Source organism: Thamnophis sirtalis, unplaced genomic scaffold (genome assembly GCF_051295495.1).
Source record: "Thamnophis sirtalis isolate CommonGarterSnake01/CBP01778 unplaced genomic scaffold, rThaSir2_p1.2 scaffold_5, whole genome shotgun sequence".
Lineage (NCBI taxonomy): Eukaryota > Metazoa > Chordata > Lepidosauria > Squamata > Natricidae > Thamnophis > Thamnophis sirtalis.
Genome location: NW_028261385.1, coordinates 35,439,683 through 35,467,463, shown reverse-complemented (window position 1 = coordinate 35,467,463; position 27,781 = coordinate 35,439,683). Strand labels below are relative to the sequence as shown.

The 27,781-nt window shown below is 35.6% G+C and overlaps 1 protein-coding gene across 6 annotated transcripts; it reads left to right on the top strand.

Moving 5' to 3' along the window:
* The first annotated feature begins 41 nt into the window (after positions 1-41).
* POLK (DNA polymerase kappa) lies at positions 42-27,781 on the top strand. Of its 6 annotated transcripts, XM_087715632.1 has the most exons (17): positions 151-360; positions 2,605-2,710; positions 4,645-4,796; positions 6,742-6,913; positions 8,372-8,491; positions 9,955-10,107; positions 12,999-13,130; positions 14,489-14,633; positions 15,934-16,170; positions 19,842-19,966; positions 20,552-20,718; positions 21,280-21,312; positions 22,545-22,638; positions 23,628-23,799; positions 24,325-25,155; positions 25,722-25,773; positions 25,887-27,781. In XM_087715632.1, exons 4-17 carry the CDS (start codon positions 6,779-6,781, stop codon positions 25,969-25,971), a joined length of 2,481 nt encoding a protein of 826 aa, XP_087571758.1. In that variant the 5' UTR covers positions 151-360; positions 2,605-2,710; positions 4,645-4,796; positions 6,742-6,778; the 3' UTR covers positions 25,972-27,781. The 6 variants fall into 6 exon arrangements, with proteins under 6 accessions (XP_087571759.1, XP_087571761.1, XP_087571762.1 ...); XM_087715633.1 differs by lacking the exons at positions 151-360; positions 2,605-2,710 and adding an exon at positions 42-130; XM_087715635.1 differs by lacking the exon at positions 2,605-2,710 and having other exon boundaries at positions 150-360; positions 12,999-13,118.

Sequence of the window (27,781 nt, the reverse complement as noted above, 5' to 3'; positions counted from 1 at the left end):
TACCACCTCCGCCGCCATCTTTCTCGCTACCCCTCCCTTTTTTTTTTTTTGCCAAGCCCTTTTAACGCTTCTCACCAGACGGAGTAATCCTTTAGGACGAGAGCATACTGGGAGTTGTAGTCGATTGAAGGTGTTTGGCGGCGCACCGCCTCCTGGGAAAGCGGGCGAGGCGGCCGGCGTTAAACGTCCCCCCTTGAATTCTCCAGGGTTTCCTGGTTTGTTGCGTTGGGTTTCCTTCCGCAAAGTACCGGTGTCGTTTCTTTTCTCTCTGTCTCTTTTTTTGAAAACACAATTGGTCGCCATCTTGCTGCGACTTAATTATTGCGGAAACGGGGGCTGGTGAAGCTTCTTGGGACTGAGGTGTGTTGGGGAACTTATGGCTGCGTTATATGTCATTAGGAAAGAACTGGTTGTGTGGGAGTTTTTTTTTTTAACCACCTTTGCATGGGTTTTAGATTTCCCCTACTACGCCATCCTCCTAAAGGGGATGATTTACATTCTTGCACCACTCTTTCATATACACACTTAAAGCGAAAGAAAGGCAATGAGCATTTTGCTTTTTTTTTCGTAGCTGAAACAACTAGTTGATGAATTACTTGGTGGAAGCATTGTAGATCTGGAAATATATGAAACGGGGAGGGAGGGAAAGCTACCTGTGTTGCTAGTTCCAAACAGAGGGAGTCGAAATTGCAACCTAATGCGAATTTATTCAAGAAGAAAAGTTCGTTTTTGAACTTATCAGGGCTTATAAAACATCTGAAATCGATAAAAAGATAATGTTACCCTTGCTATACTGCGAGTCACAGAAGTTGATTTAGGGTTAATGTGTTGATGCTCTGGCTACTTTTGTGTGTATGGACATTTTGGCTTGGACTAGACGTTGAACATACTTCAGATTGTAGAATTAGTTTAAATCAGACAGATTCATAAAATGGAATCTTGTAGAAACACCATATGTTTACAATTGAAACATAGTTCTTTCACCCCAAAGCTGTCCTCATTACCGTAAGAGTTATTTAGGTAACATAAATTTGCTTTGTTATTAAATAGAAATCATAAATCCTTTTGATCTATAGCTTAAGGTTCTACTGATAACTTTGGTGCAGAGCACACATGGTTAATGGAGAGTAACGATACATAATGCCTCTTGTTGCAGTAGCTGTCTTTTCACAAATACTTTGTCATCAGTGTTTAACGGATAAAGCACAAGGCTTATCTGACTGGTACTGCCAGGCACAACGTCCAAAACTTACTGCAATGAAATTACAACCCCTGTGAAATATGTGAAAATCTAAGCTATTTTTCTCCCTTGAAAATCTTATTAGGCTTGTTAGAGCTAAATAAAAGTACTCTGAAGACCTCCCATTCTCAGTCTTCAGCTGTGGCCTGTATTCAATCAGCATGTATGCCTCCTGAAACACAGGCAATTCTAGGCAGTTTATTTTAGTTTAAGGACCATAAGATAATAAAAATAAGCAAACTGTAAATAAGACCAACAATTCATTGGGGAAAAGAATAGAATGCAACTTGATCATGATCAACTTGATCATGATCGTAAGAGTGATCTATTACCAATGAGTGAATCATAATTCATAGGCCTCTGGCCTGTTGAAAGATTTTAAAATTTTGCAAAAGCACAATACAGTCGAAACTGTATAGCTATGTAGCCACAGAGCCCGTGAAAAAAATTCCAGAGAGATACTTTTCAGAATTCATTGATGGTTGCTTAAGTACAGATAGGCCTCAACTTACAACAATTCCTTTAGTGACTGTTCAAAGTTACAGATTACAATGGCACTGAAAAAAGTGATTTATAACATTTTTTTCACATGACCATTGCAGGCTCCCCAGGTCACATTATCAAAATTCAGATCTTTGCTGTAAGTTGCGGGCTATTTATACATCATCAATGTTGTTTCAACATTATTTAAAGGATTCATTGGCTGATTGGCTGATTCAAAAGAAATTGCATGTGTATCCAGCAGCTAATGCTAATGGAAGGTCTATACAAACAACAAAAATATCTTTCAAAGTAGCTGTATATAGTTGCTTTAAGATTTCAGGAGTGGCGGTTCAGTCAACTAGTGCTTTGTAAAGTAGATCCTTTGAATGCTTCCCAAAGCCATACATAACATGTCATATATGGGTAGTTTTAGTAAAAAAAAAACCTGGATGTAGACCGGCACTGGTCTGCAGTTTGCCAGGAACTGGGCCATGCAAGGAATGAAGCCCCCTCCCCCCTCTGGAAAAACTGGCCTCCACAGAACTGGTTCCTAGTGCTGTAAAAGTTAGGGTTGGGCACTGAATTTGACCATGGCCATTACAGACATAATTGAAAATGGAGGGTAGGAACTATATCAGCTCTTGATCTCATTCCAGCAAGGTAGTTCTTATTTATATGTAAAAAACCAAAAAATGAAAATGTCTTGTTTTAGGAAGAACTAATGTGATGTGGTTTGACTACAGATTTTGAGGGAGTAAATAACAATTATATTTTTTGTGCTTTTGCAATTATCTTCAATCATTTTTATCCCTTGCAACATCTTATCATTTTCCTTCTCTTTTTCTTCCTTATTGATCTCGGTTTTGTTCGTGCTTCAGCAGTTGCCTAAAATATCCATTCTGTGTCTGGCTGCATTTGATAAACCTCTTAATGATATTGGCAAGTTGGTTTGAAAGTGTTCATTCCTGCCTTTAGGGAATTGGTGAGGTAGGTAGAAAACAAGTTGGATGAGTTAAATTAAGTTTCAGGAGATGGTGCAGTTTCTCTGAAAACTGCAATCCATCATGGAACAATGCTCCAATAGCTTTGGCCACAAAGAAAAAAATATTTCCAACTGCAGATATATTGTTTATGTTAGGGTTTCAAAGTCAATAGCATTAGTTTCAGTTAACACGCTTAAAAGATTACATAGGATGAAATCTGCATACTTTAAAGATTTATGTTTCTATTTGATTTGAAATGTTCTTATGTACTGTGTAACTGCAAATAAACATTACAGAAGACTTAATACAATTAGCCAGCAGTCTCCACTGCCATTGATCGTGATATTTTTCTGGCCCATTTCAGGAATTGGGAGTAGAAAATGTAGCACTAGACTGATTTTCTTCCTTTCCCTGAAGCTGGTTCTGCCTTAGGACTCTTCCCCTCTCCCCACTCTTATTTAACATCTACATGAAACTGCTAGATAAAATAATCAGATGACATGGCTGCAATATGAGATCATTGATGATAGCCATTTGTATTCCCCTAGGCCAGTGATGGTTAACCTTTTCGGCAACAAGTGCTGAAACTGCAGTGCGCACGTGCCAGAGTGCGAGAACCCAGAAGAGAGCAGCTGGTCAGACAGTTGGTCTTCACACAAAGACCAGCTGGCCAGCATGCATGTGTGTGCCAGAACCCAGAAGAGAGCAGCTGGCACGCCGGATCAGCTGGTCAGTGGGCATGCGTGCAACAGAACCCAGAAGAGCAGCTGGCAATGGCGCACATGCCCACAGAGAGGGCTCTGCCTACCACCTCTGGCATGCATGCCACAGGTTCGCCATCACGGCCCTAGGCCAAGAAAAATGATGCCACTAGGATCTTTCCCGGTTCCCAGAGAGTATGGGGGTTTGGATAGGATAGGCTTTAGTTCAATCATGGCAAGACTAGTTAGGATTTAGGATTTTACTTTATTTGTATGCCGCCCTTTTCCCTGAGGGGACTCAGGGCGGCTCACAATTCAGGGGGAGGGAAGGACAAAACAAGTTACATACATGAAGACAATACATCGTTAAAAGCGCAACAGTCATACTATTCTGGTGGGGTTGAAGTCTTTAGCCCCAGGCCTGTCGGGACAGCCAGGTTTTAAGGGCTATGCGGAAGGTCTGGAGGGTGGTGAGAGTACGAATCTCCACGGGGAGTTCGTTCCAGAGGGTCGGAGCAGTGGCTCTGGGTTTTAAGGCCACCTGATTCTGAAGATTTTGAGGGTCACTGAGTATAACAAAGGTTTTGTTTTGATTTGGAAATTTTCTATTGTTAACTCTGCCTGACTACAGGTAGTCCTCAAGTTACAACCACAATTGAGCCCAATGTTTCTGTTGTGAAGTAAGTTTTGCCCCATTTTACGACCTTTCTTGCTTCAGTTATTAAGTGAATTGCTGCAGTTAATAACCTGGTTGTTAAGTCAATCTGGTTTCCCCATTGACTTTGCTTGTCAGAAGGTCATAAAAGGGGATCACATGACTTTGGGACACAGGTCATAAATATGAACCTGTTGCCAAGCATCTGAATTTTGATCACATGATCATGGGGATGCGGCAAAGGTTGTAACTGAAAAATGGTCATAAGTCACTTTTTTAGTGATGTTGTATTTTTGAACAGTTACTAAATGAACTGTTGTAAGTCGAGGACTACCTTTATGCATTTCTACGGTCAGCGTTGGTGTGCAATTTGGGGCTCCACCTGGACTCACATCTCTTGTTCAAAAAGCAGGTGACTGCTATGGCTATTCCTCGGCTCTCAAATTACAATTGCATTGTTTCTTGATGCTTTCTTAGTCATCTTATTTAAACAATCCAACTTCATTGTTCCTTATAGCAGAACATTCATTTATTTTATTATTTTCAGACGTGAACTTAACTTTATTTTTCGTGTCTTCAAAGGATTCTAATTCCAAGTGGTGTCAGATGTGATGCAGTAAAAATGAACTGTCATGAATGAAAAATACTAGCCCAGATAAATGTCAATCTGACATTAAAGTTTTGGGCTATTTCATGCAAATTGTTGTTGGGATTTCTGCTTAATCAAATCACAGGTATGATTGCACTAAAAAAAAGGCTACACAATTATTATAATAAGTTAAAGCCTAATATAAAGCAAGCCTCGTAAACCTTTTAACACAGGCAAGCTAATCACAACATATTTTTTCTGTATCTCCTGGAGCAGCAGGAGGTTGAAACTAACAAAACTAACAAAAAATTATGTTCTAACATGACTCTTCTAAATTGCAAAGTTTCAGTGATAGAAAGAAAAGGTCCAATAGTGCAAGAGGATTATATGGTATGAGGTGCTTGTGGACTCATGCCTAAATTCTTGGAATAGTTAGTCTTTGTATAGTGGGACAAAACATCTTTCATTACAGCTTCAGCATTTTATTAAAACTCAGAGTCCTTAGGAAAAGATCATCATTGTGAAGAATATAATGTATCTGAAAAATAAAATAATTCAGCAGAATAAATAACTTGAAATAATAACTAATCCTATCAACCGAGTTGCCAGTTCCAAGTGTGGTCACTAAATGAGGACTTCCTGTAAACTATCATTTAAGTCATTTTGCCTTGTGATTTAAAATAATGAAATCAATTATGTAAATTAATGTTGCAGTCCAGGTGTCTAAATATACGCCGAAATAAGACTATATGGTGGGTTTTATTTTTCAAATTTACAGATTATCCAGATTATTGTGTAACAGAGAATTGGTACCCTGACAGTCTTGCACTATTGTTTTTGAAACAGCCATAAAATTATGCAATACCAGTGTCATCATCTGCCTATATATTTCCTATAATGTTTGAAATAATTTCTGTCCAAAAGAAAGACACCAAGTGGCCATATATTAATACAATTAGTCCTTGACATGACCACAATTGAGCTCAAACTTTCTGTTGTTAAGTGAGACATTTGTTAAGTGAGTTTTGCCCCATTTTATGACCTTTCTTGCCACAGTTGTTAAGTGAATCACTGCAGTTGATAAATTAGTAACCCTGGTTGTTAAGTGAAGCTGACTTCCACATTGATTTTGCTTATCAGACAGTCACAAAAGGTGATCACATGACCCTGGGACACAGCAACTGTCATAAATATGAACCATTTGCCAAGCATCTGAATTTTGATCACATGATCATGGGAATGCTACAAAGATCATAACTGTGAAAAATGGTCAGAAGTCACATTTGTCAATGCTGTTGTAACTTTGAACGTCAGTAAACAAACTGTTAATAAGTCAAGGACTGCCTATATCATATTTTGGGGACTACATTTCAATTAGGTGAATCCATCTTTCCAAAAAGATACTCTATAAACGCAATAGACATGAAGTAGTTTTGGTTGAATTGTAATTGTCAATATTTAGAAACATTATATATATGATGGCAATTTTTTATTTATTTATTTGTATTTCACCTTTATTTTTACAAATAACTCATGGCAGTGAACATATCCAACATTCATGCCTTTTATTTTTCCCACAACAACTCTGTGACGTTGGTTGGGGAGAGAGTGTGAGTGGCCCAAGATCATTTAGTTTGCGTTCATGACTAAAGTTATGCTATTGATATTGTTATTGATACTGGTTCTATGTACTCTTATTGTTTTTATTTTTTTTATTTACAAATCATTATAAACATATTTATTATATACATGTGATTAAAACAACAACAAAAATTCCAACATTAAACCTTCTAGTTATAAGAGAAAATTCTAAAGCCGCCTAGTTCTGCTGGCTTCATATCTATCTGAAGATAATTTAACCAAAAACATTGCTACTTTCCACTTGTTTGGCAAATAATATTGCAATTACTAAGATAAATTAATAAAAGATAGTAAATGAAAATAAGATTTTCCCAGGTTCCCAACTGAATATATTTCTGTTGTTAAAAAAATAATGTAACGTTGGGTGCATGTGTAGATAATTCTGTTATATTATGATGATGTGAGAGTGTCAGCAATAGAGTCTAAAATATGCAGTTTTTCTTTTTCAGGGTAATAACTGAGAAACTGTTTGCCTGGGATTGTACAATGGAAAATGCAGACCAAGATAATGCCTCTTCTAGAGAAGGGTTACTTCTTAGGATGGGTCTTAATGATAACAAAGCTGGAATGCAAGGGCTGAATAAAGAGAAGATCAACAAAATCATAATGGAAGCCTCCAAGGTTTGTTTATATCAGATTTTAAAAAATGAACAAAGGTTGTAGTTATTCACATTGGCTTTATTCAGTAAAAAATGTAGGGTATCTACCAACATGGTATAGATAATAGGCATGGTCATTACAATTAATGTTAAAATTAAGTTGATAAAGTTACTGCACATTACTACACAAGTTTGTTTCATATCATATTTTACACTATAGTAATAAGCTTATATTCAAGAACAATCATATTTTAATTTATATACCCAGCCAACTTTAGACAAAACTAATAATAGTGTATTTCAGTATCCTTCAGAATCAGTGGGACAGTTTAAATAATTGATTTAAGACTGCAATCTTCTGGTCAGTACCTAAATATTGGTACAAAAATACGGTAATAAAATGATCGTTGGCTTACCTGAATGGTCGTTCTCTAGGCGCTGCGGGGGTGTCCAAGCATGGGTTAACTTCAGCTTGCTGCCCAAGGACTGAGTTCAAATCTTTGTGTAGCCACGCCTGTATTTCTCTCTCTCTTTCTCCATCCCTTTCTCTACCTACCTACCTACCAAACTACTCTCTCTCTCCCTATCTATGGTATTTCTCTTTCTCTCTCTCTCTCTCTCTCTCTCTCTCTCTCTCTCTCTCTCTCTCTCTCTCTCTCTCTCTCTCCATTTCTCCCTTTCTCTACCTACCTACCTAACTACTCTCTCTCCCTACCTATCTACTGTATTTCTCTCTCTCTATTTCTCTGTCTCTCTAGCCCTCTACCTACCAACCTACCTAATCTCTCTCTCCCCTACCTATCTACTGTATTTCTTTTTCTCTGTCTCGTTCTATTTCTCTCTCATTATCCCTCTTCCTTCCTACCTACTTACCTACCTACCTACCCACTCTCTCTCTTTCTCTTTGTCTATCCCTTTATCTACCTACTTACCTAACTCTCTCTCTCTCCCTACCTACCTACGGTATTTCTCTCTCTTCCTCTCCCTCTCTATCCCTCTATCTACCCACCTACTTTTTTTATTTGCCTCTTCAAAACCTTGGTGCATCTTATACTCCGGTGCGTCTTATACTCTTAAAAATACAGTGGTATGAAATGTCTTAACCAAAATATTGCACAAAATATTTATATGTCTAAATACTATATAATTCTGACACAGTTCAGTGTACCTATTTGATTTGTTATTTGGTGATTCCTATTTTCTTCTATGCTCTAAGGCAGGAATGTCAAACTTGGTCACGTCACATGACGTATCGCGACATATCTCAATAGTTTTTGCCTTTGCGGAGCTAGGGTGGGCGTGGCCTGCATGTGAAACATCTGGTCCATGGGCCACCTTCTCTAAGGAATGCCAGTTTACTAATTCATATAACAAACTTGGAGGTCAAAGTCCTTTGTAGGTGCTTTTCTAATAATCTTCATAATGTAAATATAATTAAATTGAGTTGTATCTGGCTTAAATAATTTTAATCTCTTGGCAGGGTTCTAGATTTTATGAAAATGAACTTAAGAAAGACCAACAGGTTAATAAACGGATTGAAAAAATTCTGAAACTAAAAAGTAAAATTACAGAACAACAGATTTTGAAAGCACAATTGCAGGTAATTTCACTAAAGATCTTAAAAAGACCAGCCAATTAAGAAAAAACGTGGAACGTTTATGCCATTTAACTTAATTCCATTCTGCATAGGTTTGCTTGATTTAATCTGAAATAACTAGTATATCTTAGGGCTTAGAATATAAAGGAAGTCCATGATGCCAGCCTCACATATTAGCATGCTGTTAAGATAAACTTCAATGTAAGGTTTGCTATTTAAGTCAACGTAAGTCACTTTGGTTTGTGACTTACTGAATCCTGCCAATCTTCTTTGTCTAAATCAGGAGTTAGCAACCTTAAACACTCAAAGAGACACAAAGGTCCTAACCAGAAGCCTCCCATTCAATTCTGGAGCTGACTGGAAGTCTGGTTTCCCCTCCATAGAATGTCCTAGCGCAGCATCCTCTTCCTCTACCTGTTCTAACCAAAAGCCCTATCAATTGTGGAGCTCACCAGAAAACCCGTCCCTTGCTATAGAGTCTCCTGGCATGCCCTGCTTCCCCCCCCTCCCCCAAAAAACCAGAAGCTCCTCTCAAAATTGTGGTGACAGGGAGCCACAGCAGAGGAATGAAAGAGCCACATGCAGCTCCAGAACTGCGGGTTGCTGATCCCTGGTCTGAACTCTAGGAGCTCTGGCTTTCTGTTGTGGTGCTTCAACTAGTGTTTCTGGGGCTCCTGACTGTCAACTTTTAAAGCCCCAGAAGCTTTTATATTTCTGTACAACACTTTATTCACATAACTGTGGTGCTGGTTTTAAATATAGCTCCAATGTTTCCAAGAAGTATGTGGGCAGTTTCTCAAAACTATATGATTATGGTGGGTTTTACTAGTATCCTGTGTATGTAAAAATGTTATATTATTTTGAAATTAAATGTTGGATGTTTCTACATCAGTGATGGGAAGATGTATATTTTCATCAATTACATAGTATTCCAAAAGACAAAAAGCTCTTGGAAAAAGAGCTTGGTAGCAGTTAATTGTGATTATAGTAGAGCTTCATGTGAGTTACATTTAGTTCTTGTTTACTCATACAAAGAACAGCATTGAGGACATTAAACAAATTAACCAGGAGAGCCATAAAGATAATCACAGCATAATTACTGCATTAAACATGCCACTTTCTTATGCCACAGCAAATTAGTTGAGAGCCTTTTTGAAATGATCCATATCATGGTTGGTTCATGTGAGGATTTCTGTTACTAAGGATACAAATTAAAAATTAGTGTGCAAATTATTCCACATTATTGCAGATGGAAGACTTTGAAGTCATAAAACGGACCATGTAACAGTGTTGATAATATATATGTATGTATGTATGTATGTATGTATGTATGTATGTATGTATGTATGTATATACTGTATGAAACAATTCTGAAGTAATTTGTAGTTATTTTATAAACGTGCCCAACTTTGGGTAAGAGAAAAGCCTCTGTCTTTTTTTAGTTTTGTATATCTATTTGTAAACAGATGGATAAACTTGCAATGGAATTGGATCAGAATCGTGACCTTAGTTGTACTATTGTACACATTGACATGGATGCCTTTTATGCAGCTGTAGAAATGAGAGACAATCCTGAATTAAGGGACAAGCCCATAGCAGTGGGTTCACTGAGTATGCTGGTAAGAAGAAATGCAACATTTACATGCTTGCATAGAAAACACAGATATGACTTCATTGTATACAAGTTCCTTATTTCTAAATGTGTGATAATAGGGAAGCAAAATAAAAATTATTTTTGCAAATTCTGTAAAAATGTTTTCTTTAGATTAATATTTTGCCTTTCCTGTTCTTGTTCATCACTTGGTGCTACAGTTTTAAGTAAAATAGTTCTTTGGTTTAACTTACAACATGGTAGCACAAATATGGTTTGTGTCATTAGTGCAGGGTCAAACTTGATTTCATTCAGGGTTCTGTTATGATCTCTGGGGGATGGGTGGCCGTGGTCAGGGTGGGTGTGGCCAGCTCGACATCACTCATGTCGGGGCTGCTTGTGGTGGCCCGAGTGCTCTGCCAGCAAAAATAGGCTCCCGAGCTCTGTTTTCTGCTGTGATGGCCTCCTGCAACTTTTGCCAATAAAAAAGGAGCTCGGGAGGGCCACGTGTGATCCTCCTGAACTCCATTTTCTCTAGCAGAGGCACTGCAGGCCACTCCTTTGCTGTTTCCAGGATGTCTTCACAGGCCATATCTAAGCACCCCATGGGCTGGAATTGGCCCCCAGGCCTTAAGTTTGACATCCCAGCTCTAATGTGACTCTAGAACAGAGGTGGGTTCCTACCAGTTCGCACCTATTCGGTAGAACTGGTTCGTCAAATCTACCGAACCGGTTAGAAGAGGTTCCACCAGTGGATCTGGAAAGCAGGCCACACCTACAGAAGAGGTTCCAGAAATTTTTGAAACCCACCACTGGCCCTTGGATATGATTATTCTACACTATAATGCTCATATTTATAAAACTCAATGCCTCTGTGAAAGGTAAGGATGACTACTGCGTTTGTGGTGCAATCAGGACATTGCGTGTGATGAAGTTGTTTTAACGCAAAAGGCAAAGATGCCTTTTAAAAAACAAGTTTACATCATATTCTTATGCATGCCAGTGCTGTGTGTGAGGTAATTTAAGGTGGTTCTGACAAGTGCTGTCGGCATCTTCATATCCGGTCACATGGGCGGCAAGCCATTCCCATCCGGTCACATGGGTGGCAAGCCACTCCCACAAAGGAGGCCACACCCACAGAGTAGGTTTGAACAATTTTTGAAACCCACCACTGCTCTAGAACTATTTACACTGTTCTAGCAGTTTCCTGGGAGATTTCCCTACTCTCCCTTAAAGAGCTGGGAATTGAATATTTGATATTTGCATGAAGAGCACTTAGAACTATAATTTAAATTAAATAGAATAACTATTCTGGTGGAAAATTCTACTTGTTAGGGTTTTTTATAAGTCAAAACAAGATACAATGGGGTTTTGAAGGTTGGGCACAAGATGGAACTAGAGGGTAACAAAGAGTACAAAGAATGGAACAAAATATCATAACATTGAGTTTTCAGGTGGAAATTTATAAATTTCTTTGAAATTATTGGATATCAATGATAGATGGAATGTTAAAGAAGTAACAAAAGAAAAACAAGCTATTCTAGTTGTGTTTGAAGTTGATTTGTGGATATAAATGTGACAAGTAGTGAAAAGGATATCGAAACATGTACAAGTGAAACTGGTTGTGATGGAATGTAATAGTCTGAATTCCCAGAAGGGAGGGGCTGCATTCCAGAAGAATGAAAGGCAGCTCAGTCCAGATATTTTTTTGGAAAAGAGGGTGAAAACAGCCCTCTCCTAATAGTTCTTGGAGTATATGATAGATGCAGATGTTTTAGTTTATTTTAGTTTGGGAAGATTCTGTAGGTAGGTATGGAATAATGTACTGAGCTTGGAAGAATCACTACATGTCCTCCTTGGTTCTCTGGGCCTGATGTTGGTTAATGTTTCATTGCCTAAAAGAAATACAAAACTACTAAACGAAATACACACACATACACATCCAAAATCCAAAAATCTCATCATTCGTTCCTTATCAGCAACAGTTCAGTAAGGGATGCTGGATATTATTTATCTTGATCACTTTTTTTTCATGGATGAACAAAACTCATCTGTTAAACTCTTGAACAACTTTTTGAGAAATAATCAAGGTAGATAATATCTAGCATCCTTTACTGAACTGTTGCTGATAAGGAATGAATGATGAGGTTTTGGGATTTTGTTTTTAGTAAGAGATGAAATATGGGGTGAAAAGTATATATTATAATGTAAGAGATGGTCTTCAGACCCCTTGTCATCTTTGTTGCTCTTCTCTGTATTCTTTCCAGGATCAAATAATCTTTTTTGTACTGTCATGACCAAAACTGGATGCAATATTCCAACGTTGGTATCGCAAGTGTGGTATAAAGCGGTACTATCATTTCACGTGATTGTGAAGCAGTTTTGGACTATATTTACTTTTTTGTAGCTGTAGCACACACTGCTGGTTCATATCCAAGTGGTAGCCCACTAGGACACCTAGAGCCTTCTTTTGACACTACTGTTGAGCCAAGTGCTGCCTATTCTGTACCTGTGCATTTGGTTTTTCCTGCCTAAATGCATGACCTTACTTTCTTTACCACTGAACTGCATCTTGCCATTGGGATAGGGCCTGATGCTCAAGTCCCACAAGAGCCTTCTAAATTGTGAAGTTTTATTTTCTGAAGTTTTAGCAGTTCCACCCAGCTTGTTGTAATCTGCAAATATGAGCATCCCTTCAATCACATCATCAATCCCCCCCATCTTTAAAACAGAGTCTCTTTAAAATGGAATGCTTTTCTAATCAGAGTTGATTTCACACTAGAAGCTAATTTCCATGTTTAAGTAGTACTTGAATTAATTATTAAGTTTTCCTAACAGCTTTGTAATCTAGTTGTAATACAATCCATTTTAAAAAGCTTTTTTGGTTAAAAAAAAAATCATGGTTTTGTCTTTTTTAAGTCCACTTCAAATTACCATGCTAGAAGATATGGGGTACGTGCAGCTATGCCTGGATTTATTGCAAAGAAACTTTGTCCACATCTTACTATAGTACCATTAAACTTTAAGAAATATGAAGAAGTAAGTAAACAGGTATGTGATACATTTGCATATAGCTGAATGTATATTAGTTTAATTATTTTAATTTGTCTGCAGTTCACCTAAAATTAAAAATGGTTACACTTTTCCCGTTATTCCATATACTATTAACTTTGTTTCCCATAATTAATAAATTATGTGGTTGGATGTTGTGGATTTTTTTCATGTTTGTATTATGCTAACAAATTGTTATAGGTTTCCAGAGAATAATTATACTTCTTGTTCATGAGTGATTGAAGCATAGTCTGAAGCCCCTGTAATATTATTGGTTTGCTCTGCATTCAGACTGAGATCATTTTGTCATTTGGGGGACTTGTGTCTTAGTATTGAGTTAAGTCACCTTCTGTTAATAGTAATGGCTACATCATCACTGCTATGAATTTCTTACCTGCAAAAAGAAACAGACACTTTCTGATTTGAAGTGACATAGAATTTCAGTCCATTTTAATATGCTGATACCCAAAACATTACTGGTCAATCTTCACTCTGACATCAAGTTTATTATGGTTCATAGTTCTGACATCTCATAAAAATTGTGTGCATATCTTTGTAGCACTGAACTAGGAGTATGCATTCCCATAGTATATCTTTAGCATCATTAAGAAATACAGTCTGTTTTATTACTTGCTGTTAAAAGGATGAGACAAAATAAAATAACCGAGATACCCATCCCTGGGAGCAGCCAGTTTGAACGTCTCATAGGGAGACATTTCTGTCTTAAAATATTTTAACTATCCAGTTTTTTATTAGATCCCTCATTTTATTACACTGAGAACAAGTTTTTCTTGTTAATAGCATACCTTCAGTGAAATTTGATCAAGATGCTATAGTTAACAGGCAATGGAATCAAAAATACTCTTCAATAATTGACCTTCCTCCCTGATGTATGATCGATCCATGATGTATGCCAAATGTTATGGTGCTGATACAGGTAGTCCTTGACTTACAACAGTTCATTTAGTGACCTTTAAAAGTTACAATGGCACTGAAAAAAGTGACTTATGACCATTTTTTACACATATGACGGTTGCAACATCCCCATGGTCATGGGATCAAAATTCAGATGCTTAGCAACTAGTTCATACTTATGCCCGTTGCTATGTTCCGTGGTCATACAATTAACCTTTTGGCACCTTCTCACAAGCAAAGTCAATGGGGAAGCCAAATTCACTTAATAACCACTTTACTAATTTATCAACGGCACTGATTCACTTGACAACTGTGGCAAGAAAGGTCATAACATGAAGCAAAATGTGGTCGTAAGTCAAGGACTAGCTGTACTGATTAGATGCATGGTATATCTTTAAAACATGAGAAAATAATAGGGCAACTTTTTATTTATATTTCTGAAGGTTAGGGAAATACTAGCTGAATATGATCCTCAATTCATGCCCATGGGCCTGGATGAAGCCTACTTGAACATAACAGAGTACTTAGAAGAACGGAACCACTGCTCTCAAAGAAAACATCTCAATACATCCAAGTTAGGTCTAAATGGTATGTAATTATCAGGAGTTACCAGGTCAGAATAAAATGTTCTGTTGCTTTTATTTCTGTGATGTAGTAAACCTGGAAACTGACGCATGAATATTTATGAATAAGTTTTAATATTTGTTTTCATGATTATTTTGAATTAATTTCATGTCAAGGCAAAAGCTAGTGATAAAGATCTTAATCCACAATTTTAAGTGTATTCTGAACACGAATTAAATGTTAACAGTCCTCATTGCAACGGGAGAAGGTTCTCCAGTGCTGGTTGTTAACTTGGGCCAGTGATTTGGTCAAGGAAAAGAATTGTGATCCTAAATTGGATTTTTTATTTACTCACCTTAAGCAGAAAATCCTAAAAAACTTAATATTTTACTATGATTTTAGATTGCCTTATACCAGTGAGTTCTTTGGTCATCTTGATATATACAGTTGTACACATACAGTATGTATACATGTAGAGAGATGCATTGTTTTTTTCAGTGCCAATTTTTAGTTCTGTCAACGTGCCACTCATCTGTGTGAAGGAATATCTTAAATGCATATAAATAGCAATAGCATCTAGACCACAGGTGTCAAACTCGCTGCATCACGTTGCCGTCACGTGATGTATCGTGAAGTTTTTTTCCCTTTGTGGACCTGGGTGGGCCTGGCCTGCATGTGACACATCTGGCCTGCGTGCCCCAGTTTGACACTCCTGATCGAGACTTATATGCCACTTCATAGTGCCTTATAGTTCTCCCTAAGCAGTTTACAGAGTCAGCATATTGCCCCTGACAATTTGGCTCCTCATTTTACCAACCTTGGAAGGATGGAAGGCTGAGTCAACCTTGAGCTGGTCGGGATCAAACTGCTGGCAGTCAGCAAGAGTTAGTCTTCAATATTGCATTCTAACCACTGTACCACCATGGCTTTTTTTTCCTCCATGGTACATGACCCTGCAGCAGTAACAATGAGAATACTGCCTTTTCTAAAAGCAATATATGCAACAATCTTGCCAAATAAGTGCTTTTGAAGTCTAAAGCAGCAGACTCCAACCTTTTAGCCACCAGGGTCCAGTTTCATGAAAAGCAATTTTTCAATGAACCGGGGAGGGTGGGGGAATGGTTTTAGTTTTGCTTGCTCATCTGTCGCTCACTTCCAGGTGTGCAGCCCAGTTTAGAACAGACCATGGACTGGTACCAGTCCTTGCTCAGGGGTTTGGGACCCATGGCCTAAAGCTATTTCTGTTATTAGCTTTACAAAAGAATTTGAAATGACTGTTTTGCTTATGATATTCTGATTTTTACTTTTTTTAAAAAAACACAAGGAAAACAAAATGACTCAAACTTGAGTGAAGATGTGCATTCCTGTTCACCAGTATTGTTTGACAGTGACACTCTGATTGATAAGCAGACTATTCAGCCATCTTTGCCCTTAGAAGAACAGCAATGTCAACAGTCAAGTGTTCAGTTAAAGTCAGTTGTCTTGGAAACATCAGCTGAGGAAGTTGTAAATGAAATTCGTTTGAGAATTCAACAAAAGACTGGGATGACTGCTAGCGCTGGTAAATACATTTTTTATTATTTAAAACACTGAAAATTCTAGAATAATTCTGATTTACTGTGTGTTCATAAGATATAGAGAGTTGTATCTGTGATTCTTTGCTGCTGTATCCAGCCATATCATATCAGTCAAAAAGTGCAAAGCTGAATAATTCACAGGTCTGCGACTAAAAAGCTGTTTGATTATTTTCATCAAATTTCCATGTATTTTGGTGTGCTGAAAACAAATAAAATATTGATTTGATTTTGATTTGATTTTGATTTGATTTAATAAATTTATAGGCCGCCCAATCCCAAAGGACTCCGGGCGGCTTACAGAAAATAAGTTTTGAAAAAACTCCTAGATGTCATGATTTGCCACAACATGCAAAATTGTCTTCAAATCTATCAATTTTTTTAATTTTTGGTATTTTTTTATATTATGGGTTTTTAACCAAATTTAAAGTCCAAATTACTATTAATTAATTCACATAAGTGTATTTAAGATATAAAATGCCAAAAAACCTTAAAGGGTTTCTCTGAGTTATGTAAAAAAAAATATAGCACTGTAAATCTGATGGTCAGCAATATATACATAAACTAAGCAAGTTTTAAGTCTGTGCTTCTAATGGTAGAAAGGGTTAATCTTTCCTGAAGAATCCAGTGGGAAGGAGACACAGGGCAGATAGCAGCATCTCTGGTCAGTGTAGGGGGCGTGGCCAGCACTGTGACGTCTCATGTACAGACACAGAGCTGCTCTCTCCTGCATGTCAGACTTGTGCACGAATCATCATCAGGTTCTTGGTTCTAGGCTGTTCATACTTTTTCATTGCAATTCATGTTAGCTGGTCATTCTTCAACCGTTATGTTATGGCTCCGCAAAAGTCTATTAATTCGCCGGACAGTTTCTGTTTCATCTGTGGTGAATATACAGTGTTGAAGCAACAGCAGAATATTACAGACTTTGTGAAAAAAGTATACTTTGCATACTTTGGACTAAAAATTGGAGATCAAGATAAAGTTTGGGCACCTCATAAGGTGTGCAAACGGTGTGTTGAGGACCTCCGAAACTGGTTCAAGGGTAAGAAAAAATCTTTCCATTATGGAATTCCTATGGTATCATGAGATTATTTCATTTATGTGGCTCCTGTCTATATAAGGTTGTACAATTTATTGGATATGTGCATTGTCTTGGTCCCAGTGCAAATACTGACCATTAAATTATTACTCTGGACTCCATCATTCATAGAATTTGTGCATTTGCTTACGACAATGAAATTGCTTTCAGACTGATTCTCCCTATTACGTTGTTTTTTAATCAGGTTGTTTTACAGTGTTGTTTGGGGAGAAAGAAGATTTTATACCTGGAATGTTATGTTCATAACTAACAAAGTTGCAATTATGTAATTTTCATTGATATTATTCAAATATTCTCCCATTCACTACTGCATTGGGCCACAACCAAAGATTGTTAACACTTACTCCCTCAATTAGTTACTCACTTAATCTTTCCACCTACGTTCTCTTCAACATAAATTATATCTATTGCCTTGATTTTTATCTGGAAGCTGGCTGCAATTAGTGACAGTGACTCAGATATTAGTAAGAATTAGCCCTGATTTTTTTCTGAATAAATATAATAATTTGGGTGTAATCAAAGGATGTGAATGTATTGTATATATTTAGTAAGAGATCTATAATAATTAAGAGAAAGACGTTTGCTCTTACATTGTTTGTAGGCAAAATTTGAAACCAGCAATTAGATAATGGCCAAATAATAGCTGGTTACCTTTTGGCGCGGGGGGGGGGGGAGATGGTCCTTTGTATAGGATTCAATTGTTTCATACTAGAAAAGTTAGGAATACAAAAATAAAAACTAGTTATAGAAGACTGTATCTTGGGAAACACTAATAACTAATGGTCCTCTAAAAAGCTAAGAAATGTAATGTTGAAAGGAACTTTGGAAGTCATCCAAATCCATGACAGCTGTTCAACTTCTGCTTAAAATCTTTCAGTAAAGAAGAACACATTACTCTTTAATTTTTTTCAGCTTTTCTATCTTCTGGAATAACAGAAGTCTGGAAATCAGTCTGAATTGGTCTGAAATTATAGATTTGCTATTCTGTCAATGGATATGATTAAGAGCTAACACAAACAAAAATACTTAAAATGAAAAGTGATAAACACCCCATGAGAGGCAATGCTATTTAAATAGCATACATTTTAATGTAAAGCAAATAAATAATGAAGCTGAATATTATCCAAGCATAGCTCAGAGACTGTATCTAGAAAGGCCTGCAATGGCCTGTTCAGATGAAGTTAAATAAGATTGCAGGAAAGAAGAACTTGGCAAATGAAGTCAAGGGAAAGTAAATGAGATAATTTCCCTCTTTCTTTTCCTTTTTGCTCAGTGATTTTCTTCTTTCAGTCCAGGCAGGTCTTTACCCAAAGAAGCAGTTTTTGGGAGCTTGAGACCAGGTTAGGTTAGGTTTATTAAACTTAAACCAGAGAAGGCAAGAAGCAAGTTTTGCACCTGGAAGTTGATAAATAACTTAGATAGGAAAGTGCAATTGGTGCTCAAAATCCTTATTATTCATGCAAACTAAATGGGATCAGAGCAGCAGTGACTGATAAGGAAAGAGATTTTGTGGTAGTGCTAAACAGTTTCATCAAGGTGTCAACAGAGTGTGCATCCATTCATGTTAGAGATAATTAGAAATGGTATTAAAAATAGAAATGCCAATATATTAACACATTTATAAAAATCAGTGGTGTGTGTGCATTTGAAATATTGTGTATAGTTCTAGTCACTGTACCTTAAAAAAGATATGATGGGATTATACAAAATGTTGAAAAAAGATTAAGACATAGTAAGATAAAGAAATTGAGAGGAAGATTTACACTATTCATTATTCTTCACTATGTTTTCTGTCCATGCAAATGAGCCTTGCTTTTAGGATAATCTTTCAAACTCCATCCCATTGCAGTCATCCATTTGTTTCAGTTCATTGAGTCATCCTGCATATATTTGTTTCTCGTTTTAATCCTCATAATATCTATATTAGTGTTTTGTGTTGAAGTACGCACTTCCTAAAGTTGCCAAGTTTGAAAAGCCCTGGTCTATATGACCAAATCACTCATTTTACTGCTTTCATACTGGTCACTCATTTTTTAATTTAACCCACATTCATAGTTGATAAGAGGCAGGTGACAAAATGTTGCCTTGGAAAGTTTCTATTGTAGAGATATTAGCTTACATTGTTTTAGCACACTTGAGATAAAACTAGGTATTGGTTGTGTTTGTGGTATACTGGCCAAAATATAACAGAACTATCCAATATTATGACTGATATTATGACCTCATATTAACATGGAATACTGAATGAGATATAGATATGACAGTTTGGTAACCTAGCCTCTACTTTGCATAACCAAAAAGTATTATATTTTTTATATTTATCTCCCTGTGAAATAGCATTTTGTGGAGTGGTATCTATTATGGAGCCACTTTAGGATTGGGCACCCATAATACCTATGTTTTGATGGCACCCATGACACTGCCACAAATATATTCTTTATACTCAGCTTTCATCTCAAATCTGGATTACTTTGTCTCTTACATAATATGTAATTGAAGCTGGAAAGTGATAATTCTTTTTTGTTTCTATTTGATTTTTTCCCCGTTTGATTGTAGGCATTGCTCCAAACATGATGTTGGCAAAAATGTGCAGTGATAAAAATAAACCTAATGGCCAATATAGAATCCCTCCAGAAAGAGATGCTGTGATGGACTTCATCAAAAATTTAGCTATTAGAAAGGTGAAAAAAATGATTTATTTAATGTTACTACTTTTATGAATGTTGTATTCAGGAAATAGTGTTGGTGTCTTAATTTTCTTATCAATATTTTATCTTCTATTTCTGCCACTGTAAAATATTATACTGCCCTCTATGGTCATGTGACTGCATTTTGGACAGTTAATAATCAGTTCATATTTACAACTGGTTGTAGTGTCCTGTGGTCACATAACCATGATTTGTGATTATCTGCTAGTTGCCAGCAAAAAAATGCCCTTTCGGGAGGGTGGATTAAGATTTACAACTACATTTCATGTAATGACTGTTATGATTTGCTTAATGACCACTCTAACAACTGGTCAAAAAATCAGTTACTGTCACATAGTGCCTTACTTACATATGTCAATGCATACAATACAACAAATTCACCAGTTATGTGCAGCAGTTTACCAAGTTATGTAATAATTTCTGTTACTTTAAAAAACGCTCAGTTTCCAAGGTGATTGTTAATAATAGATGACAACGGGATATATATTGAAACTGTTAAAATTAAAATTTCACATTAAAACTTCCTGTTTCACTGGTATATAATTCATTCTCATTTAGGTACCAGGCATAGGAAAAGTAACAGAGAAAATGCTAAAGGCTTTGGAAATAGAGACCTGCACAGAACTGTACCAGCAGAGGGCTCTGATTTCTCTTCTATTTTCTGAAACATCCAGCCATAATTTTCTTGAAATCTCTCTTGGTTTGGGTTCCACACATTTGGAAAGGTATTTTATACAAAATGTACTTATCCTTATTTTACTAGTTTTCTAAATATTTCATTAATTGGTTGCATTTCACATGAAATTAATAACTATTATTCAAGTTTATCAGTAATCTAGCCTAGTTTTTATTCTAATTCCCAGTAGAATTTCAGAATCTTAGGGCTTTCCTTCAACTCTCCCAAGATCTTTAAGCCTAAAATAGATCACATATATTTGTAACTTTAAAAAATATTCAGTGAAGTACTTCTATTTTCAATATTGAAAACTATTTTGAAATTGTTGAGTAAATTCAGTTCCATCACGTACTAACAAAAGATAAACTTTCTTATAAAGATAGAGTGATATCGAATAATTACATAAAATGATGACATTTACTAATATTTCTTACCTTTGCTTTATCCTGTTTTTCAGACCACTGTTTTGTCTAATTTTGAATAATTATTTTTCCATTGCTTTTTTCCCCTCCATGATGCATATGTGACTGCACATAAAATTTGACACTTACTTTATTGGGAAGTAACCTTTGAAATTTAGCACTCTTGAACATTTTTTCTTTTTTTTAAGGGACGGGGAAAGAAAAAGTATGAGTACAGAAAGGTATGTACTCAAATATATGGTATATCAAGTATAAACATCTCACCTCTTGCATTTAAATATACTTTGTCGGGTTTTTTCCCCCCAGTGATGCAAACAACACCAATACAATGCCAAAAATTTACCAAATAAAGTTTGGTGTTACCTGAATTATGGTTTAGCTTATTTGTTTGTTCATTTATTTATTATTTAAGTGTATTCATTGCCCAACATTCATAAACAGAAGAAGCATTTGTAAGTAGAAAAACCATAAAAGCAGCTAAAATTCTGTCCATATAAAGATAATAAACAATTAATCCAAATATTGGTACCAGCAGACTTTTCCCATCATGTAAAAGAGATACTGATTCTTTGGAAATAAAAATTACGGTATGTAACTGAATCTCTTTTGAGACATTCTTCTAGAAATCTTTCTCCCTATTAGAACAGTAATACCAAATATAATTATTGTGACTGTGCCAAGAAGACCTAAGATAAAAATAGAATTTTCCCTCCATGTTTAGATATGCTGCTTCCATCAGTGACAGGTTTCTGATACAGGAGAAAAGTTCAACTGATCCAGACAGAGGAAGATTTGATTTTCATTGATTTCTCTTCCTTAATAAGTTGTCTATACCCTTTGAAAATCTGAGTGTTAGGTAATCCTCTGAAATAGTGGAGAAGATACCAAGAAATTGTGATCGTTCTCTTGACCCAACCCCTAAGAAGCTTCATGAGCAGAACTTTATTCAATGAATAGTTCCTTCAAGTAGAATTAAATATTGGATCTCCAAAGAACCAAAATTTATTGGTTTTTTTTAAAGTCATTATTGGGTATTTTTAATACATTAAAAGATTTAAACTGGATCAAGACTATTTTTTTATAATTAGATCCGATTGAAATAATTGTAAAACCAGTGTCTAACTTTAGTGCAAATTAAATCCAATTGTAAATCTGACCTCCACTATTAAATGGAAGCTGGATTGTTACATTTGTCCCAAAGCTTAACTTCCTTTTGATATTTACCATAACAGACACATGAAATCATATTGTGGTTTTTAATTTTTGTGTAGTAAGTATGTAGCATCTATTGCAAGCTGAAACATTCATTTTTAATGATGCAGTGGATTTAAAGAACAGTTTTTGTACTTAGGTATTGTTCAATATATTTTGCAAATATTTTCTGCTTAGTTTAAACTTGCTTGGATAATCTCTCAAGGACAGAACATGCTGAGGTTTTCTTCTCTCTTGGCAGGACGTTTAATGAAATAAGTGCATCAGAACAATACAGGTTATGTCAAGAACTCTGCAGTGATCTTGCTCAGGATTTGACAAAGGAAGGACTTAAAGTAGGTAACTTTATACCTTCTGTAATTTCTCCTGTTTATTAACCATCAGATCTTCTATATTTATTGGTGTATTGTTTTGGTGGGAAATACTTTTTATTTCTCTGCATTCCTCTTGGTCGTAGGAATTTAGATAGAACAGAATTTATGCTGAGGGTGAAGATGATTTGTTAGATTTGCAGGCAGTCACTGGGTTAAAAATGAGTTCAGTTCCTAAGGTTAACTTAGGAACTTTAACTTTAACTTTCTTTAACTTAAATTTATATATAAGCCAGAACATATACTTATGAATGGACGGCCTATTAATAAAAATAGTATATGGCCCCCGTTCTCCTTCATTGAGCTGATCTTCCTCTTCACCCTTACTGCAAGACACTTCCCACCAGGAGCTATAAGGGCTATAGATCATTGGTAGACATTTGGCAAATTTTCAGTGTTGATTTCTGAGGTTTAATTCCTAGCTGCAAAATATTTCATTGAAATTCAGGAGAAATGTTAAATGAAGCAATGGTTTGGACTCAGTTTACGGTAAGTTGCGGTATTTCTATGCAAGAACATGGAGATTTATTTCTTGAATGATGAAACTTATAAAAAAAGCGGTGTTGCCAAATAAGCAACTGAAAATAAATAGAAGGAAAGGGAACTAGTATTGCAAAAATGACTTAACTCTCTTGGAAGTTCACTTCTCAACTAAAAAAAAAAGCCTCACACTCTTTTTTTCTATTTGTTTTTACCAAAAATTCTAGTTGAGCATTAAAAATTAAGTCTGTTTCTATTTGTATAGATCTGCTCTGGCTTTCATTTTTTTGGACATGATTGCATATGATGAATCAAAGTGCAGAGAATTTTTGTAAGATTTGAACTGAACAAAACGAGACATTAAAATAAAGTTGCTTAACAGTCTTAAATATAAAGAAATAATGAAGATAAGATACAATTTCTGTATTTCAGAATGTAGAAGCTTCATAAAAATTATCTGTTGTTTTTAATAGGCTAGAACCATAACTTTAAAACTGAAGAACGTGAACTTTGAAGTGAAAACAAGAGCTAATACAGTACTTTGTGCAGTTTCTACTGAAGATGAAATATTTGCTATTGCTAAAGATTTACTTAAATCAGAAATGGAGATTGTGGCCCCAGAACCTCTACGTTTAAGATTAATGGGTAAATATCATTTTATATAATTATGCTGATTAATGGCTTGCATGATTATGCCAGTTATTGCTAGTTATTTGAGTGAAATGAAAGTTTTGATCAATAAGAATAAGCAATTGCTATTAAACTTTGTTCTTATATGCTTCTATTATACCTTTACAATTAAATGGTTACTGATAGTTCCTCAAATCAGTATTTCTTCACTATTAATTGTTAGAATATACATTTAAAATATCATCCTTTACTGTCTCCTTCAAAAAACAATTGTATTATTAACACTTTCCTATTATCAATTGCTGCTTCACATATTGCCTCATTACTTAGTTTTTATCCAAATTTAAGCATGTGAAACTGAATGGGTAAAAATGTGTTTCTCTCTGTCTCCATTGCTACCATGATACTTCTAGGGTAGGTTGTTCCAATGGGGAATCATTCCTATGTATGTCTATGTGAAGCAGACTGCAATTCAGCTGTTTGTTGTTTTGATTATATTTTTAAACACTTATCTTTTTGTGGATTGTCTGTCATATTCAGGTGTAAGAGCATCAGGTTTTTTAACTGAAGAAGAAAAAAAATACCATCAGAAGAGCATTGTTAATTTCTTAGGACCAGGAAAACAAGCCTGTGCTTTTAAGAAAGCTGTCAACATTTTCCCAAAAGCATCTGAAGGAGAAAGCTTTTTCAATAAAAAGAGAGCTACACGACAACAAACCAATCAAGGGATATTTTTAAATGAATCTTCAAACAAGAAGAGTCTACAAGATACAATGTCAACAATAGCTTCAGGAGATCAAAGAAAGGATGAGGAACATCAGATCTTTATTTGCCCTATTTGCTTTGAGGAGCAGCAAGATAGCACTTTAGAAACATTTAATAGACATATTGATATGTGCCTTAGTGGAACAAAAGAAAAAGAAAATGCAGAAATTATTGATAATAGCAAATCATGGAAAAATGATCCTCCTGTGGATATGGAAAAAAAAGAAGAGATACAAATTAAAATAAGTAAACCACCAGTGAATGAACAGTCAACCAATATAGCTGATTGTGGTTCTGCAAATAGCAAAGATGTTTCATCTAAATGCCTAGTTCATAAACAGAATGAGAATGGATGTGGTCCTTCTAATGCTTCGGTATCTGAAATGCATGCTAAGGATGACTTGTCTTCCGGAGCCTTGTTAATAGATAAAGAAGAGTCAAATTGCTCAGGAAGTAATTTGCAAAGTTTTTCTGGCATTAATGAAAATGTTTTTGTTTGTCCAGTTTGCAACATAGAACAAAAAACAAATGATCTTGCCTTGTTCAATAGGCACGTGGATATTTGTTTAAACAAAGGCATTATCGAGCAGTTGACAGAAAAATCAGGTAACGGTGAGCCTTTTACCAATCATTTAAATAAAAACTTGAAAACTCATCTTTTTGGAATGTTAAACAAAGTGCAGAACACAAATTTCTATGAGGTTTCTATAAAGGAGTTGACTGTTTCTCAATTTTGTGTAGAAAGTGGCTGATGTTTCTTTCTGTAGAAAAATAAAAGGTATTTTGTCAATTGTAATAATTTAATTTTTAAATGCAGGAAACAAACATTGTTGGGCTCTTGCCATACACAGATTATGCACAGGAGCTATGCAACACTCTGCCCTATATAGCTTATTTGTTATTGGAAGTATAGAGTATCTGCATAATTGTTAGAAGGGCAAATATTTATTTTTCCTACCCAAGCAAAAATGATATAAATAGGGGGAAAGAATAAAATAACTATAGAAAAGTCCCGGTTTATGTAAGTTTATGAACAGTTTATGAACAATTTCTGTGGAGGAGGAGGAGAAAACAATAGTAGATGTTTTTGTTAATTCCCATTTGTTAATCATAATTCTACTGAAATACATTTTTGCTTTCAGTTTAAAAATGTTAAGTATTTTTCCCTCCAGAAATCTTAGATAGAGGACAATATAATACAAACCTTTCAGCAGGAACAAAAAGGTAAGCTCTGAGTGAGTTTTAATAGAATATTTGAATATTTAGAATATATTAATGTCAAAACATTTTGTTGTTGTGACTGTTTATTTAGTAATACGTGTTCTTTTTCTTTTCAGATCTGGAACAATAGTTCCCCAGTCAACATCCAAAAAAGTCAAGTCAAGCAATCCTAAGTGCACCATAGAATCATTTTTCAAATGAACACAATGAATTAATTTAATTATTGTTATGGTACTGAGGCTTAGAATAAAATATGTCACTTGGACCTTATGTATTGTGTATAAATTATGTAACTTTAAAGAATTATATAAAATATAATTATATAAAGTTATAGATTGTATTACTTATGTATATTGCATATATATGATTTTGCATCAGCTAACCCATCATTTTATTTTGGATGTGCAACCTCATATTTTAAATAATGCGTGAAATGTATGGAAGTTGACATTTAAAACTGATAAGCATATTGTTATCTATTAAGGAATGTTAAGCACTTTTAAAAGCCAGTTCTTCTTTGAATAACATGATGGTAATGGCTGTTATCTTCACAACTCTTACATAAGAAGGGAAAGGGAAAAAAATTGATTTTATTTAAAAATTAATGGTAATCATGTGACCTTGGGATATTGCAACTGTTGTTAAATACATACCAGTTGCCAAGCTCTCAAATCATGATTGCGTGACCATAGGGATGCTGCAATGGTCATAAATGTGAGGGCCAGATGTTAGTCTAGACAAATGGTTGTAAGTTGAGGACTACAATGGTAACTCAGTACTTGACTGTTACAAAACTCATTGAATTTGGTATTCATTGTTCATTTGGTACTCGTACAATGAAAATGTCCCGATTCTCATCGTTTGTTTGGTACTCAACGCACTGTGATAGGAAAAGGAGGAGAGTCACAAAGAGCAGATACTAAGTTAGCCATGCTGGGAAGATTGCTGCAAAAGGAAGAGGGGGGGTGACTGCAGAGAGCAGACAGGAAGTCGGTCATGCTGGGAAGATCACAGATATAGGAAAAGGGACAGACAGAAAGTCCTTTCTGGCTGAAACAAAGAGTCATGTGGTAAGTCATAAGGGTTGTTTGGCACTCATCATTTTTAGTACTCATTGTACCTCCCAAAACAAATTAACAATGAGTACCAACGTATCATTGTACTTGTATTTACTTACATTTTAAATTGTTTCCAAAAATAAATTGTTGTTATATAATATAGACTTACATGAAGTTCAAATTGTAATTGAGCACAAGCATCATCAGTGTGATGCAGTTGCTAAAAAGATAAATGTAATTTCATGTTGCATCCCTAAAAATCTTTTTTGCATTTCAGGAAAAAATTGGTCCAATGTATTCTGTGTTGGCCAGGTTCCATCTTAAGTAACCCCCTTGTGCCCAGGTATCAGACAAATTCATAGAACATGGAAGAGATATAGAGAAATGCAGTGAAGATAATCAGTAAATCGGAAAATAAGCCTTAAGAGGTGAAATGGAAATGAAGAGAAGAACATATATTAAGTGTCTGTGGGAGGGAGCAGATTCATTTGCACTTTTAAAGTACCTGAAGGAGGTTATATAGAAAATCAAGGTGTATGTATCAATGCAAGACATCGAATAAATGATCAAAGTAATAGGAATTCAGATTCCTGTTAAAACAGATAATTTTCTACTAGTAAAAAATTAAGTGAAGTTCATCGAGGGAGTCAATTACCATGGGACCTAGTGAGTCTGAACTTTCCTTTAAACAGAATCTGGGGGTCTATTATTTCGAAATCCTGCACTGAGACGGATTCCATGGTCTAAATGAAGCTGGCAAATTTATGATTCTGTGGAGTTTGTGTGCTTTAAAATAATTTAATTTGTAATTTATTCAATGTAATTTATTTTGCTAAATAATTTTAATCTAAGATGCATTTTCCCAAAAATTGTGATACCAAGTTTTTTTTAACTGTAAAACTCAAGATAAAGATTTTAGCAGAAAAGCACATAATAAATACACATTAATAAAA